The sequence below is a fragment of the Onychostoma macrolepis genome, chromosome 07 (genome assembly GCF_012432095.1).
Source record: "Onychostoma macrolepis isolate SWU-2019 chromosome 07, ASM1243209v1, whole genome shotgun sequence".
Lineage (NCBI taxonomy): Eukaryota > Metazoa > Chordata > Actinopteri > Cypriniformes > Cyprinidae > Onychostoma > Onychostoma macrolepis.
In genome coordinates this window covers 8,294,333-8,308,611 of record NC_081161.1, presented here as the reverse complement: position 1 = coordinate 8,308,611, position 14,279 = coordinate 8,294,333, and the positions used below count along the sequence as shown (strand labels likewise).

The following is a 14,279-nucleotide window of genomic DNA, read 5'->3' as shown; positions in this document are numbered from 1 at the left end:
GAGCGCTTCAGAGTTTCTCTCTCCGTCAAGCTTTATATTATTTAGTTCATCTGAATGAATGCGCAGCGCAGCTGTATTTGACGTACCGTAAGCTCTAGTGTGAAGCGCACGACTCGCCGTCGCTTTGCTTTTTTCCTCACACGCAGAGAGAGAGAGAGAGAGAGAGAGGGAGCAAGGGAGTCTTACATGTAGCGCGTCAATTCTGCATGGTATGTAAACGTTATTCTTTGTTGTATTTTTCTGTCAAAATAACGGAGTTCCTTTGGAATTCTTCAGCTTAACTGCCGGGTTCTCCGGGAGTAGGCGGAGCTAATGCGCAAACGACAATCTCATTGGCTGGCGTTCACCTATTATCGTCCCTGTTTTGATTTCAGCAAATCCGTTCGAGCCAATGCAGACAACGTGATTAATATTCATGAATCCAGCAGCTCGTTAATCCTTAGTGCTTTTATATTGTTCTTAGTAGAATTCATAGTATGATTATTATTTTATCAGTATTATTGACAGTTTTCCCCATTTTTACAGAAACACTGAATGACCAAAAAGCACCACCACCTTTAACTTAAATTCAGTTAAAATTACTCGCCAGACTATCTATCTATCTATCTATCTATCTATCTATCTATCTATATATATATGGTGAAGCACACCCTAAAATAATTGTATCAATTCATACAGGGCTAGTAGTACATACAACTGTATAACCAGATACACACCCGGGTATCGGATCAGTACTCGGTATCGGCCGATACCCTGAGCCTAGGTATCGGAATCGGTATCGGGAAGGGAAAAAGGGTATCGGAACATCTCTATTTGCAACATATAGAAATTGTCACAAAATAAATGCCAAAAGTATAATCTTATTACTATTTGATAGCATCAATGTAACATGGTACTCTTTTTGTAAAGGTTTTAACCCAAAAAAAACCCAGCAAACTGACAACATTGATCAAAAACTACTGAGTGAGAATTCATTAAAAAGACAATAACACTGCAAACGCATGACAAAGAAAAACACTGACCGACTCGTTTCCTCTAAAAAACAGCATGTTAGCACTTTCAGTCCCCCAGCTAACTAGGCCAACACAGACTCAAAGAATGTTACCCAATCACGTGCTTCAAACAGTGACATGTTAAAACTTTTCAAATTACATTTTAAAATTCGAAATCTCCTTTTTTTAAAAACAGCATCAAGTCAGTAAAATCTTGTTACAACACTGTGACTAGATACTGCTTTAGGAATTGATGGCTTTTGTTCTCCCCAGAGAATTTCAGTGACCTCTCTTTGTCTTTAGGGTACGTGTGGGTCACGCTCAATTGATCGGGCTCTTCCCCAGAGGGTACGACATTTTGGACACCAGTCACTTTCACTACAGGGTCAGTTTTACTACAGCCATCTCTAAATGCATCATTTATTGCTCATCAATGCATTCGACCCTCAACAGATATGTATGACTGCAAGCTGCTCCAAGACTCAAAGTCACATGACAAACATCTAACAGTATAATCATGCTCTCTAACAAAATACACAAGAACGCTGAAACCTAAATGGCCAGGGGCCAGTGTGAGACCATTGTCTTACTTGTTATCTTGTACATTTTGATCATGTACAAGTGTTTTAGACCTTCTGTTGAGCACTGAACACTATTCTTGTGAATTCTGTGGATTTAAATGTCACCAAATTATGTGCCATAAGAATGATTTGCGACAGTCTGTGAAACAGGTTAGAACTCTACTGTTTATAACAATTTATCATATTCAAAAAAAATAAAACTGTATTTATGTACATTTTAATATCTACACATTGTAACTAATTATGTTATTATTATTAGTGGTCGACCGATATGGGTTTTTTGACAGCCTATGCCGATATCTTGGAAAGCAGGGGGCCGATAGCCGATATATATATATTTTTTAAAATTTACTTAATATTTAAGAAATTTAAATAATTTGTAGAGATGTTCCGATACCCTTTTTTCACTTCCCGATACCGATTCCGATACCTAGGCTCAGGGTATCAGCCGATACCGAGTACTGATCCGATACCTGGGTGTGTATCTGGTTATACAGCTGTGTGTACTACTAGCCCTGTATGAATTGATACAATTACTTTATGGTGTGCTTCACCATATACTGTGAGACAGATAGATAAATAGACAGATAGATATAAATGTATAATGTTTGGAAAATGGCCCATCTTTTTAAATATCTAAAAGTACACTCTTAACATCAGTCAGTCAAGCATTATAAATATATTACGATAATCAAGTATTATTAAATGATATAACTTTAGCATAACTGAACTTAAGACTGGTGGTGGTGCTTTTTTGGTCATTCAGTGTTTCTGTAAAAAATGGGGGGGGGGAACTATCAGTAATACTGATAAGATAATAATCATACTATGAATTCTACTAAGAACAATATAAAAAGCAGTAAGAATTAACGAGCTGCTGGGTTCATGAATATTAATCAGGTTGTCTGCTTTCGCTCGAACTGATTTGCTGAAATCAAAATAGGGACGATAAAAGGTGAGCGCCAGCCAATGAGATTGTTGTTTATGTTTAAGTTAGCTCCGCCTACTACTGGAGAACCCGGCTGTTCTTAAAAGCTGAAGAATTAAAAAGGAACTCCGTTATTTTAACAGGAAAATACAGCAAAGAACATCGTTTACATACCATGCAGAATTGACGCGCTACATGTAAGACTCATAGACCGTTTCATCGGGCGCACGCGCCTGGACCTATGTTGACTTCCGGTCTGTGTTTGTTTATCGGTCTTGTTAGTGGCGCCGACTACAAACACAGTTAAAGTTAAAGTGATGAGTAATGAAGTTGGGCTCAGATTGTTGTGCTGTGGGATGTGTTTACATACATTTATTTATTTGTGGCGACCCGCCACGATATCAAAACCGACCGATTTTCCAAATGGCTTCGTTAAATAAACATGAGCACGTAATGCACGTTTAAAAATCAAAACGAGGCGCTGGTGTTTTTATATCACTGTATTTCTGAAGGACAACTGTCATTTTCATTTCATCTAGCAAGTTATATGCCTGATAAAGCAGCGTTTGTAAGCTCAGCGCTGCTTTGTGTAATGTACAGCCCACAGCCGTTTCCTGGAAAACCTCTAGTTCTCCCGCTTTAAAGCGCCTCCTGCTGGCAGAGAATGAATTTGCATTTTTAATAAGTCCGTCCAAGTAGTTAATCGCTGCATCTCAGTCTGTCTGATTTACGCAGCAAACATATTTTGCTTGTTATCAAAACATTATCTACTCTAGAGGGACTGTTGTTACTGATTGTATTTGGATGTCTACCGGAAGTTAAGTTAGGGCCACAAAAGCGCGCAAGCGCAGTAACGTTTGTTTATGTTGTTGCCGTTGAAACCGTCTATACATAGCCTCCAACTCACACACTGGCGAGTAAAATCGGATTATTTATTAGCCAGTGGCTAATATTATACATTATTTAGTCGCCCAGGGTGAAGATTTAGTCGCATATGCGAGTAATCTACTGGCAATGTGCTAGGCTAGCACGTTTGTATTTCTTCTTCTCTGCTCTAAATAGTGGTTGCTTGTGGCAACACAGCACAACTTCCTGTGTTTGCATTCTGAGCAGCGAAGAAGAATTGATTTCCGATTTGCAGCGTTAAGCAAAGCTAGCGATATTGATGCCGATATTTGACTGATATCGGTCGACCACTAAAAATTATGCTAATTATTTAAGACATATTTCTTTTGACACGTGCTTTAAAAAAATAAAAATAAATAAATAATACAATAAAAATGTTGATTTTTTTTTTTTTTTTTTGAGGGGCCAAGAACAAATCCATCCAAACCACTGGCCCAATTATGGCTAACAGAAACTACCCTTGTTGAGCTCTGCATCCATAAAGAGTGAAATTCAGTGACTGATCCATAGTGTTTCACCTTTTATATTTAAAACCGGTGCAGTTCACGGAGCAGCACAACTATCACCCACTGACTCTGATGCAACAGAACCCTTGTGAAACGAAACACCCTTCACAAAAATCCATGAACATTTGAGAAGAAACTGAGGGTCTGATTACAACAGTGGAAATCTACCAAAACAGAAAATGCAAGTTGAGGAAGCCCGAAACCACAGGAAATCTGCACTCTCGCCCAACAACTCTTCACGTGCTGCTTGAAAGAGCCTTTTAGATGAGAAGATAGTGTAAATGATCCACTTTAAACACTAAAACATGGTACATATATATACATACATGTAGGATATTTAGACAATTATTTTGTTACTTGACTGGAAGCTAGAGATAAATTGTCAGGTTGGAATAGTCTGAGCAGATTACATAATAATAAAACCTTGTTTTGATGAACGCTGGAAACGAACTGTTTATGAAGGAACAAAACCTACTGTGCACGCTAAGTCAACACAAATATAAATTAATTATATGACTTTCACAGCTACTGATCCTCAATCTTTTGTCTTACATAAGTAAATAATGTCATTCTCCCTGCTTTGGGTTATGTTTTATGCTTGTATAAATAATATAAATGAAGGGGGTGTTATGAAATGGCAGATGCTTGATCTTCTGCGGAGTTTAATAAATTAGAATACGCATTTCTCAATAAAACAATTTCCTTTAAGACAAATCAAAGGGTCTTGTAAGGTCTACTATAGGCTATATAACACTCGCACAAATTTTTGTTTGCACGTCCAGCGTCTATGAATATAATATAATATAATAATATACATCTCAGCACTCATGTGTTGAATATTACGCACGTCCACCATACTGTAAAGCCATTTTAGCGTATTTGGTGTTATTATTACAGTGCTCACTATTTATTGTAGCATAAAAGATTGATAATTCACATTGATAATCACATAACTAAGAAGTATAAGCCAATATACAATAAAAGCACATAAATCTGTCGAGTCCTAAACAGTCTCGTTTTGGCTCGGTTCTTACCGGACAGCTCGTCTGGTTCTAAGCCGCTCTCGGTGTCCAGACCGCAGACCACGAAATAATCCGCGAAGCGGCAGGAGCTCGAGCTGAATCCGGTGCTCATTTTGAGACGGCTCCGCTGGTGCTCTTCTGTTTGAGGGTCTAGAGGAGCGCATAGTACGAGCTCTCCGGATCACTCTGCGCAGCCATTGCGGATGCGGACCAAGGCAGGAGCCCCGAGCGCCAGTCGCATTGTGGCCTCCTCCGGTAACGTTACAGCTGCTCTCGGTTCTCGGCGCTCGCTCCTGCGCATGCGCACCGCTCTGCTCGGGGATGACGTTATGCGCCGCTGAACATCATCAAGCGCGAGGACACCGAACCAAAGCCGCCGCATCACACTTCCGCCGCGAATACATAATCGCTTCTTTAACAGCGAGGAAAGTCAAGTCGTCAACCGAGAATTAACTTTAAATAATTGCATTAGTATGCAGTGTTAAGAATGTATGGTAATGAATTGTAGCAGCAAGACAGTGTATGTTGTTTGATGTTGCCCTCTGGTGGTGCGTTTGGAAATCGAATATAATATATATATATATATATATATATATATATATATAATAACATAAAGGCGAATCTATCTATCTATCTTTTTCAAAACCCTAAAATTAAAAAAAATAAATAAATAAAGTTTGGTATGATTGGGGACAGCAATTATTTGTCACTTTTTCAATTATTTTTCTCATATTGCATATATGAATGCCAAATGAATTAAAATGCGATTTTGAAGTTGTTTTGCTTTTGATATATTTAATATTTATTCAGCCAATAATTTCTTCCGACACTCATTTGTGCTCTTACTTTTCAACCGTTTTACTCTTTTCAAAATGTTTATATTTATTACCCACTGAAGTGGTAAGATATCAACAAATATGAATGCCGTATAAATATTATTTTTAAATTATGAATGCCATATTTAACCAAAACATTTCACAAAAATGTCTCTAATAAAATAATTAATATACTGTTATAAATAATGAATATACTGTAAATCAATAAACCACCCCAAATGGCTCAAAATGTGATATGCTGTATTTTTTTTCTTTTCTGGGTCGTTTCTTTTAAAGCAGCCTTCATTTCAAGATAATGTTATAAAATGAAGTGCGTACACGCACTAATTCAGTTCAAATGAACAAGAGGCAAATTCAAAAGAGGCAAATGTTACTCATGTATTTAATCATGTCATCATAAATATATTATGTTCCAAGAAGATGGGCAGACAAATGAATAGATTTTTAAAAATACAGGACATGACAATACATTGTCAATTGAATCTTGTAATACTGTAATCAGTAACCTTAATTTATTGATAGAGTTCTGTAAAAATATGCTAGAGAAAAATCAGGATGAGTACAACTTAGTAAATTATAAATGGGTCAAAGAGACAGTTAAACAGTTTACAGAGGCTTGAAACTGTTGCACAACAACCGCATAATGCCATCTATGTTACGTCAAGAGCTGCTGGGAACATTTAGACATTTACAGATGACAAAAACTAAACATTAGGTTTGACATTCAAATAAAAACTGCAGATATAAATTAATGCAACATGAGAGAACAACTCAAATGAGGTAACAGTGTAATGATATCTGGAATAAGAACCGTGCCTCATCACACCATTCCACTTAAGAGAAATTTCAGTGCAAATGGCTTATCAATCCTCTTTGCACATATTGTTGATTCAGTTTCCTTTCCAGTCAGGAAACGAGTATATTGAAGGTTTAAAGACTGTTTTTCAGGAAAAACAGGAAACAGTATTGCAGGTTTTATACAAAATGTAAGACATTTTTTAAGACTGATTTATTTTAATGAAAGGCAATTTTAACTGAATAAAGTTTCATCAATTAAATTTATAATTGACCCAAAAATGAAAATTACTTACCCTCAGGCCATCCAAGGTATAACAGATGAGTTTGTTTCTTCACCAGAACAGATTTGGAGAAATTTAGCATCACCTGCTCACCAATGGATCCTCTGCAGTGAATGGGTGCCGTCAGACTGAGATAATAAACATCACGATAATCCACACGATTACAGTCCAATGGTGGACTTGTTTCTTACAAACACACAGCTTTTCACTTCACAAGACATTAATTGATGGACTGGAGTTGTTTTGATCAACTGTGGATTATTGTGATGTTTTTATCAGCTGTTTGGACTCTCATTCTGACGGCACCCATTCACTGCAGAGGATCCATCGCTGAGCAAGAGCAGTAATGCTAAATTTCTCCAAATCTGTTCTGATGAAGAAACAAACTCTACATCTTGTTTACATTTTCAGCAAATTTCTGAGTGAATTATTCCTTTAAATAGACATATTTAATTTAAAAAATAATTTACAGTGGCTTGGCTTGACTAGGTCCAGAAAACCAACTGTAACAGTTACCAATCTCTTATATTTCCAAAATGTAATACTTCCCTCTGTCACGTGGCTAAAATGAATATTATAAAAGAAAGACAATATTATACAACTTAATTTAAATTATGTACTACTTCGTTTGAACAAAAAAAACCTCAAATCAATAATTTGGCATTTTGACTATTTCAATCAGTTGCATCCAAATGTAAAGGAAGAAAAACAGTTTGAAATGCTAAAACTGGTGTTAATAGTTCAGTACGTGTGATGTCAGTGTATTAGTTCCATTTCTTTTACTTCAAGTAACCTGTAATATATTATATGCAATCTACAGTCTTGATCTGTAATACTAATGTGGCAGCATCCATATTTATCAGTTTTCGGGGAAAAATTAGGTCTATAACAAGAGCTAAGCACTATCATCTACAGTTAGCAGCAGTACACAGGGCACTGTTAAGAGATCGTCCATTCAGATCCCTACTGCAGTCTCATCCGGCATGAGAAACAAGAAAGAAAAGCATAAAACCCACAAAGCTCACCCTTAAAAGGTTTCTGAAGCATGTAATACCTCATTCTCAAATGCGTTTGAATATTAAACTAGCCGTAAGAACGAAAAAGGTTGCAGTTGGCACTTTCCATTTTAGCTCAGCAACTTCAGAGGGAGTGAAAATATGTCTCTTCCAGTGTATCTCACATTAATCATTGCTGTTTTGTGGAAAATATTGAAAATCCACTGAAGACATTGATGTGGAAAATATTGCTTAACGCTAGAGGGAATCGGTGATGATAGAATTTTTCATCCCATGAAAGTACTGTCGAAACAATGGAAGGCCGGTCCTGACAGCCAATGGCTGCCCATCATATGATGAAACGAGGCTGTCGTACATGCACAAAAGAAGAGAAGAAAGCAAGGAGAAGTTTAGAGGACCAGTATCATTCCTGAGTTGAATCAAGCAGGGGTGGTGATCTCTACTCAAGTTTCTGCTGGATTTTCTTCTGAAAGCAGACGGGCAGGATGGAGACAACAGCTAAAACCCCCAACACGAGAAGAGAGTTCCAGGACACAGCCTCGCCAGCTGTGGTCAGCTTGTACAACGTCGTCCCTGCGTTTATCGCCACAAACGATGGAGGGGCCACTCCTATAGTAGAGATCAAATAACAGCTATTAGATGAGCCGTCAAGTGATCAAATAACAAAGTGTGCACAATCTCAATTAACCCTCTAGTGGCCTTTAATCATTTTAGCCTGAAAAAAGTATGTTTTCAGTTTTTAATACTTCATCAGAGTGGTATGAAACTTGGTGACAAGAAAAGGCTAATGGGTTTAAAAAAAAGATCATGGTATATTATTTAAATTTGTGACCCTGGACCACAAAACCAGTCTTAAGTCGCTGGGGTATATTTGTAGCAATAGCCAAAAATACACTGTATAGGTCAAAATCATTGATTTTTCTTCTTGTCTGCACCTCAGTATTGTAGTACATTATAAACAGTATGCAATAATAACGGGCGAAAAAGAAAGTTTAGCAAAAGGCGGATTCGGATTCATCAGTCACATCGAAAATGACTATGGCAAGAGCTTTACCATGGCGTAGCACTGGAGTTGTTGTTGGGTGATGTAGTTAGTGCTTCTGCCAACAAGGCAGAATTATTTCTATTTGCACTTAGTGTGACTTACATTAATCTGACTTACATATGTTGGGTTTTATTTGATATTTTTATGCTATATTTTTTAATTTAAACACTGTGTTGACTGTGTTGTGAATTTTATCTAGTACCATAAAGTCCCCTCAAACTAAAAAATACTAAAGAATGAATATCTAAGTACATGAATTTCTGTAGTACATGCATTTATTGGCTTTGGTCTGATTTTACTGCAGAGGATCACAGGCATAGGCAGAGGGTGAACCAACTCCAGGGTACAGCCAAATGTATTAAACATCATAAACCCGTCTTTTTAAGCAAGAACCAGACATGGGTGTCATGTAAGCTAATAAAATATATTTAATGGGACTGAATTTGTATTTAAAGTGATTACAATTTAATAAAAACATTAGAAATTGATAAATATATAACTTTCCTTTCCATGGCGAATAAATTGTATATAGAAAGTGACATTATCGCTAACTTTGATCTATCGCGAGTTTAAGCACTCTCTCTCAAAAAAAAAAAAAACTATCGCAGCTGTATACACTGTGAAATGAATCTCTTACTTACATTGTACGTACATCTGCGCTTTGCCGTTTATGATCAGAGAACTCGCAAGAGTCCGGAATTCAGTCAGAGAACGCATGCGCACTCAACAACACTGATGAGTTTCAGCGATGGCTCATCTGAACGCCTCTGATTGGCCATTGCATTCCTAAGCTCAACAGAATCGTGTGTGATTGGTTATAATGCGCAACACTGTAAAAACGCCTAAAATGAAATACGGTGCAACATGAGCTTAATTTAATACCACAATCAACACTGTCTATTCATTTTCACTTTGTTAACAACAGACGTAATAGATTTAAATTGTTTGAGCAGGGGCATTTTTTAGGGGCCAAGTCCCCATAGCCAGGGGAAGCTAAGCCTTACACACGCTCTGCCTATGATTACAGGTGTGATCTCTAAGTGATGAAAATCTGATATTAAAAACTCTATGGAATCATATTGGAGTTTTGTGGCTTTTTAGTCCACAACTTTCAGTTCTGAGAGCATCTATATGAAAGCGTACTCCTACAAGTCGACAAAATGTACTTTTAGCAGACTGACAATTAACCTAACCTGGCATTCAAAAGCAATTTTACTTCTATAAAGTGATTTATTTCCAAGTTTATTTAGGAGAAGAATGGAGCAGATTGTGGAGGAACCCTTCCTAAAATCTCATTAGTTGAATCTCAAGGGCATATTTCAATGGTCTTGACTTTAGAAAATACACAGGGTCAATTTAGTTTGCAAGCTAACTCTGCATTCTTTCTCCTCCAACAAAATTGGCCAACAACTGATGGCATATACTAATCTTTGTCCCATAAAATGCCATTTTAAATGTGAAAATTGCTTTTGACAACCTATGCCATGCATGTTTAATGTATCACCAACAAACTTGTGTTACTGTAAATTGTTCTTTGTAAAAGTGATCTTGTTTGAAGATTAATCTTACCAAGAAAGGTGCCCAGGAAGAAGACACCCAGAGGCACATTAATGACGGGTGAGGTGATGTTGATGAACCAGTTTGGAAGGAAAGGAGTTATTCTCAAAAAAATGATGTAATTAATGAGGTGCTCTCTGTGCTTGTCCACCTGCAATGACATTAAACAACATCGGCTCAACATTATGGCCAGTCAATTTACATAAAAAAAAATGAAAGTTATTTGTATGAAAATCTCACCTGTTGTGACCATTTCTGAGCTCTCTCTGTGAGGTACTTGTAGACCATCGGCCTCCCGACTAAATAAGACAGCATATAGCAAAAAGATGCTCCAAGGCCTGAACACTGTAAACCATAAAACACAACACCGTATTTACACAACAAAAAGTCATACTAGAAGACAAAGTTTGGCAGACAGACTAATTTTAAATGAATTTGCCTACAAACAAGGAACTTACCAGACAGACCAGGAAGAGAGCTAATGGAAAAGGGTAGAGATAACCAGACAGTATACTGAGAAATATGGAGCCTGGGATGGCGAACGTCTGAAGGCTGAGAAGGGCTTAGTTAAGGCTTTACCTCAATAGTGAAAAATAACTGCTGGTCCAAATTTATGATGTATCTGATACAAACAAGAATAACAGATATTCCAAGCAATTTTTCTGCCAGCGGGGGTCTAATTTAAACTGTAAAAACTAAACAACTAGTTTTCATCTGCATTAAATTCAATGTAGTGTCTAACTCGGTCAATAATGTTGATAATCAGTCCCTTGAAAAAAAATCAAGATTAATCATGGCACAAAGGATACAAGATATATGTAGCAAAGTACGCTAAAAGTACTTGAGTGTAATATGTGTCCTTGTATTTGGACAGTACTGTGCCCAATGCCTTGGCATCATCCATGTCTTTGGGAATTTTGATTGTTTCTCTCTCGTCTCTGCAAGACATGACAATAAAACATCAAACATTTGTTGAGTCATCGTAAAACACCCTTTATGTTAAGTACACAAAACTACACTCAGAGGGGGAGGTAGACTTACTCGCTCAGTTCTGGGAAATTTCTGAACACCAGATACATGACACAAGCAGAACAGGCAAAGATAGTGATGAGGAGGAGGATTGACATGCGTGCAGAGGCTCCTCCTGGTGACTGGGCTCCTGAGAGAATCATTCAAAAACACATCATGAATAACCTCAAATATCACCTGTGCAACATGTTGCATACATTTGCATCAGTTGTTCACAATCCTCAGGGGGATTCGGGCCTGTGAGAGCTCTCGTATGTGGTGAGCTGGAGAACTACAAAGGCAAAAATCACATATAACAGCGTGGCATCATCTTAAAGGAGCAGTAAGAAATTCTGTCCCATTATTGACACCAAACTGATTTACAAAAATAACTAGATGTTTACATTTAAAGTCAGGAAAGCCACTCTGAGTGGCTCTTTACTGTGCCAAGAGGTTTACAGGCTTAAGCACAAGTCATTGACATTGTGGTCTTTATTTAGGGCATTTAGTTAAACATTAATAAAATTAATTTAAAATAAATTAACAAATTAATACATTTAAATAATTTTAAAAATATTAACAGAAAACTGTAGTGTATGATTGGAATTTGTATTTTTTTATTTTAAGAATTAAAATAAGAATTTTTAAATGTAAAGAACAACAATATTTTATACACACATACATATATATATATATATATATATATATATATATATATATATATATAGTAAATAACATACACAAGTAGTTTTTACATTTTATAGCCATGTTTATTTTACATTTTATATATTTAAAATGTCATAATGGAAGTTATTCAGAAGTGAAAGAGTTGCAATGTGGTGTGCCTCAAGGAAGTTGTTTAGGACCACTGTTATTTTCTATTTTTACCAATGATCTTTGGTTTTAAAGCATGCAAGGACAGTTATGTACACAGACGCAACATTGCATCTACCAGCAAAATCAATTGAAAACGTATCTGTTGATTCAGATGAGGAGTTACAATGCACAAAAGTCTAGGTGGGCTACTTGTGAAGGACAGGACAATTGTTTCTCTGCTTTGTTTTATAAAAATATTTCGGTGTCTAGAGTTCCAAGTGTACTTCCCGTTTCAAAAGCTGTAATGTATAGATGAATAAAAATATGGAATGATTTGCCATCGGACATTACATGTTTTTTAATAAGTCAAATGAGGTTTAAAAAATCGTTAAAGAAATATTTAGTGGCACAGTATACAGTAAATTGTTGATTTTGAGGTTTTGAATGAATTTTGGGTTTGTATGTTTTATTGTATTGGTTTTTATTGTTATGGATTAACGTAATTTTGTTTTTCTTACTTGTCGGACCCCAGGAAGAATAGCCACTACCTTGGTAGTGGCTAATGGGGATCCAAATAAACAAACAAAAATAAATAAAATTTCAGAATTATACATATACCTTTTTTTGGAACAAACCAAAAAAAAAACATGTATATTTCAAAAGCATTAAAATTTCTGTCACCTTTTCCTCTGGCATCCAATGTTATTAATAATGTGACTATGTATGTAACAGATCTTGTTCATGTGGCACTGAATAAAAAGATCAGTTTAAAGGTTGAGTTCTGAAAGTATGAGTAATGCGAACCAAAGGAAACGGATATCATCACTGCATTGCCCAATCCTTCAGTCCATTTGACTAGCCAAATAAAGTCACATTAAGGGCCATTTCAGATGAAGGTTTGCTGTAGATTGTGCTGATTTCTTCTATTGTAAGCCACACTTCAGAACCTACTAATATTCGACAAAACGTTTGATTGTTCAGCCGAAGAATTCATCAATATTACATTAGTCCTGTAGAGTCAACCTCCATCTATCAGACTTTCTGGTCTTCGCAAAAACAATTTCTCAGTAAATATCTATTATTCCGACTCCGAGTAATCGTGGAAAGCTACAGAATACCTGTATGAGACTGATATCAGGACATACGGTCAGAATTACCTTTGAGGACAGGGGTTTCTTTAGAGGGCCTCGGCTCCTGCTCTATCAGCGGACTGCTCTCGGTCTCACGGTTACCGCTTCTCTTCTTGGCCATGATGATCGCTTTCAACTAAAGAAAATAATGAAGGTAGATCTCAGATGTTAACCGAGATCATAAAGCTAAACGCAAGGCTTCAGCCGGCTTTCTCCTCCTACTTCTCGGGATACCGGTGACCTGTGACTGCGTTTTCTTCTTCCTCGGTGCTGTTCAGTTCAGATGACAGACCGCTACTGCCATCTAGTGAAGCTATCGAGACATTAGCCCCCGGTTTCACAGACTAAAATGCATGTTTGAGCTGTCGCAACTAAATATCTTGCTCTGACATATCTTAAACTATGACAGTGCCATTGATCTGTCTCGTTACACCTGTAACGTTTTCTTCTAAGGCATTTTTATAAAAGCTGCTTAAATATCTTAATTTAACTAAGGCCTAGTCCTGGCTTAAGCTAAGCCCTGTCTGTGAAACCGGGCCTAGATTCTATAAATGGACAACATAAAGTACCATGTTTTTTTTTTTTAAGTACCTTGAAGGCCATGGATAACCTTAAAAAAGTGTTACTGTGTCAATACCATTATAACCATGGAATAAAATCTTTGTAGTACCAGGGTACATTTTGGTGTGTGTTTTTATAGGATTTGGTAATCGTTTAGTACCGTTGCATATATTGAAGCATTAAATTATTAAAAAAATATATAATCAGTGTTGGGGAAAGTTACTTTTAAAAGTAATGCATTACAGTATTGCGTTACTTACGTTACCTAAAAATGAACTAATTACATTGCTTAGCTA

General features: G+C 36.7%; 2 protein-coding genes across 5 annotated transcripts in view; both read right to left on the bottom strand.

Moving 5' to 3' along the window:
- dennd5a (DENN/MADD domain containing 5A) overlaps window positions 1-5,378 on the bottom strand; it is a 54,941-nt gene extending 49,563 nt beyond the window's left edge. The window contains exon 1 of one of the 3 annotated variants that reach the window (XM_058781730.1): window positions 4,948-5,378. In XM_058781730.1, coding sequence (XP_058637713.1) covers window positions 4,948-5,047 — 100 coding nt within the window. In that variant the 5' untranslated portion in view covers window positions 5,048-5,378. The remainder of the gene's footprint in view (window positions 1-4,947) is intronic. The other 2 variants (XM_058781728.1, XM_058781729.1) reach the window with 2 other exon arrangements.
- An 875-nt stretch (window positions 5,379-6,253) lies between these two features.
- tmem41b (transmembrane protein 41B) lies at window positions 6,254-13,770 on the bottom strand. Of its 2 annotated transcripts, XR_009271859.1 has the most exons (8): window positions 13,450-13,770; window positions 11,510-11,627; window positions 11,278-11,406; window positions 10,927-11,020; window positions 10,709-10,813; window positions 10,481-10,619; window positions 9,553-9,697; window positions 8,344-8,475 (listed from the first exon to the last, which is right to left on the bottom strand). XR_009271859.1 is itself a non-coding variant. In XM_058780417.1 (7 exons), the coding sequence occupies exons 1-7, from the start codon at window positions 13,541-13,543 to the stop codon at window positions 8,306-8,308; spliced, it is 849 nt and encodes a 282-aa protein (XP_058636400.1). In that variant the 5' UTR covers window positions 13,544-13,760; the 3' UTR covers window positions 6,254-8,305. The 2 variants fall into 2 exon arrangements, 1 of the variants encoding a protein (XP_058636400.1); XM_058780417.1 differs by lacking the exon at window positions 9,553-9,697 and having other exon boundaries at window positions 6,254-8,475; window positions 13,450-13,760.
- Window positions 13,771-14,279: the final 509 nt, after the last annotated feature.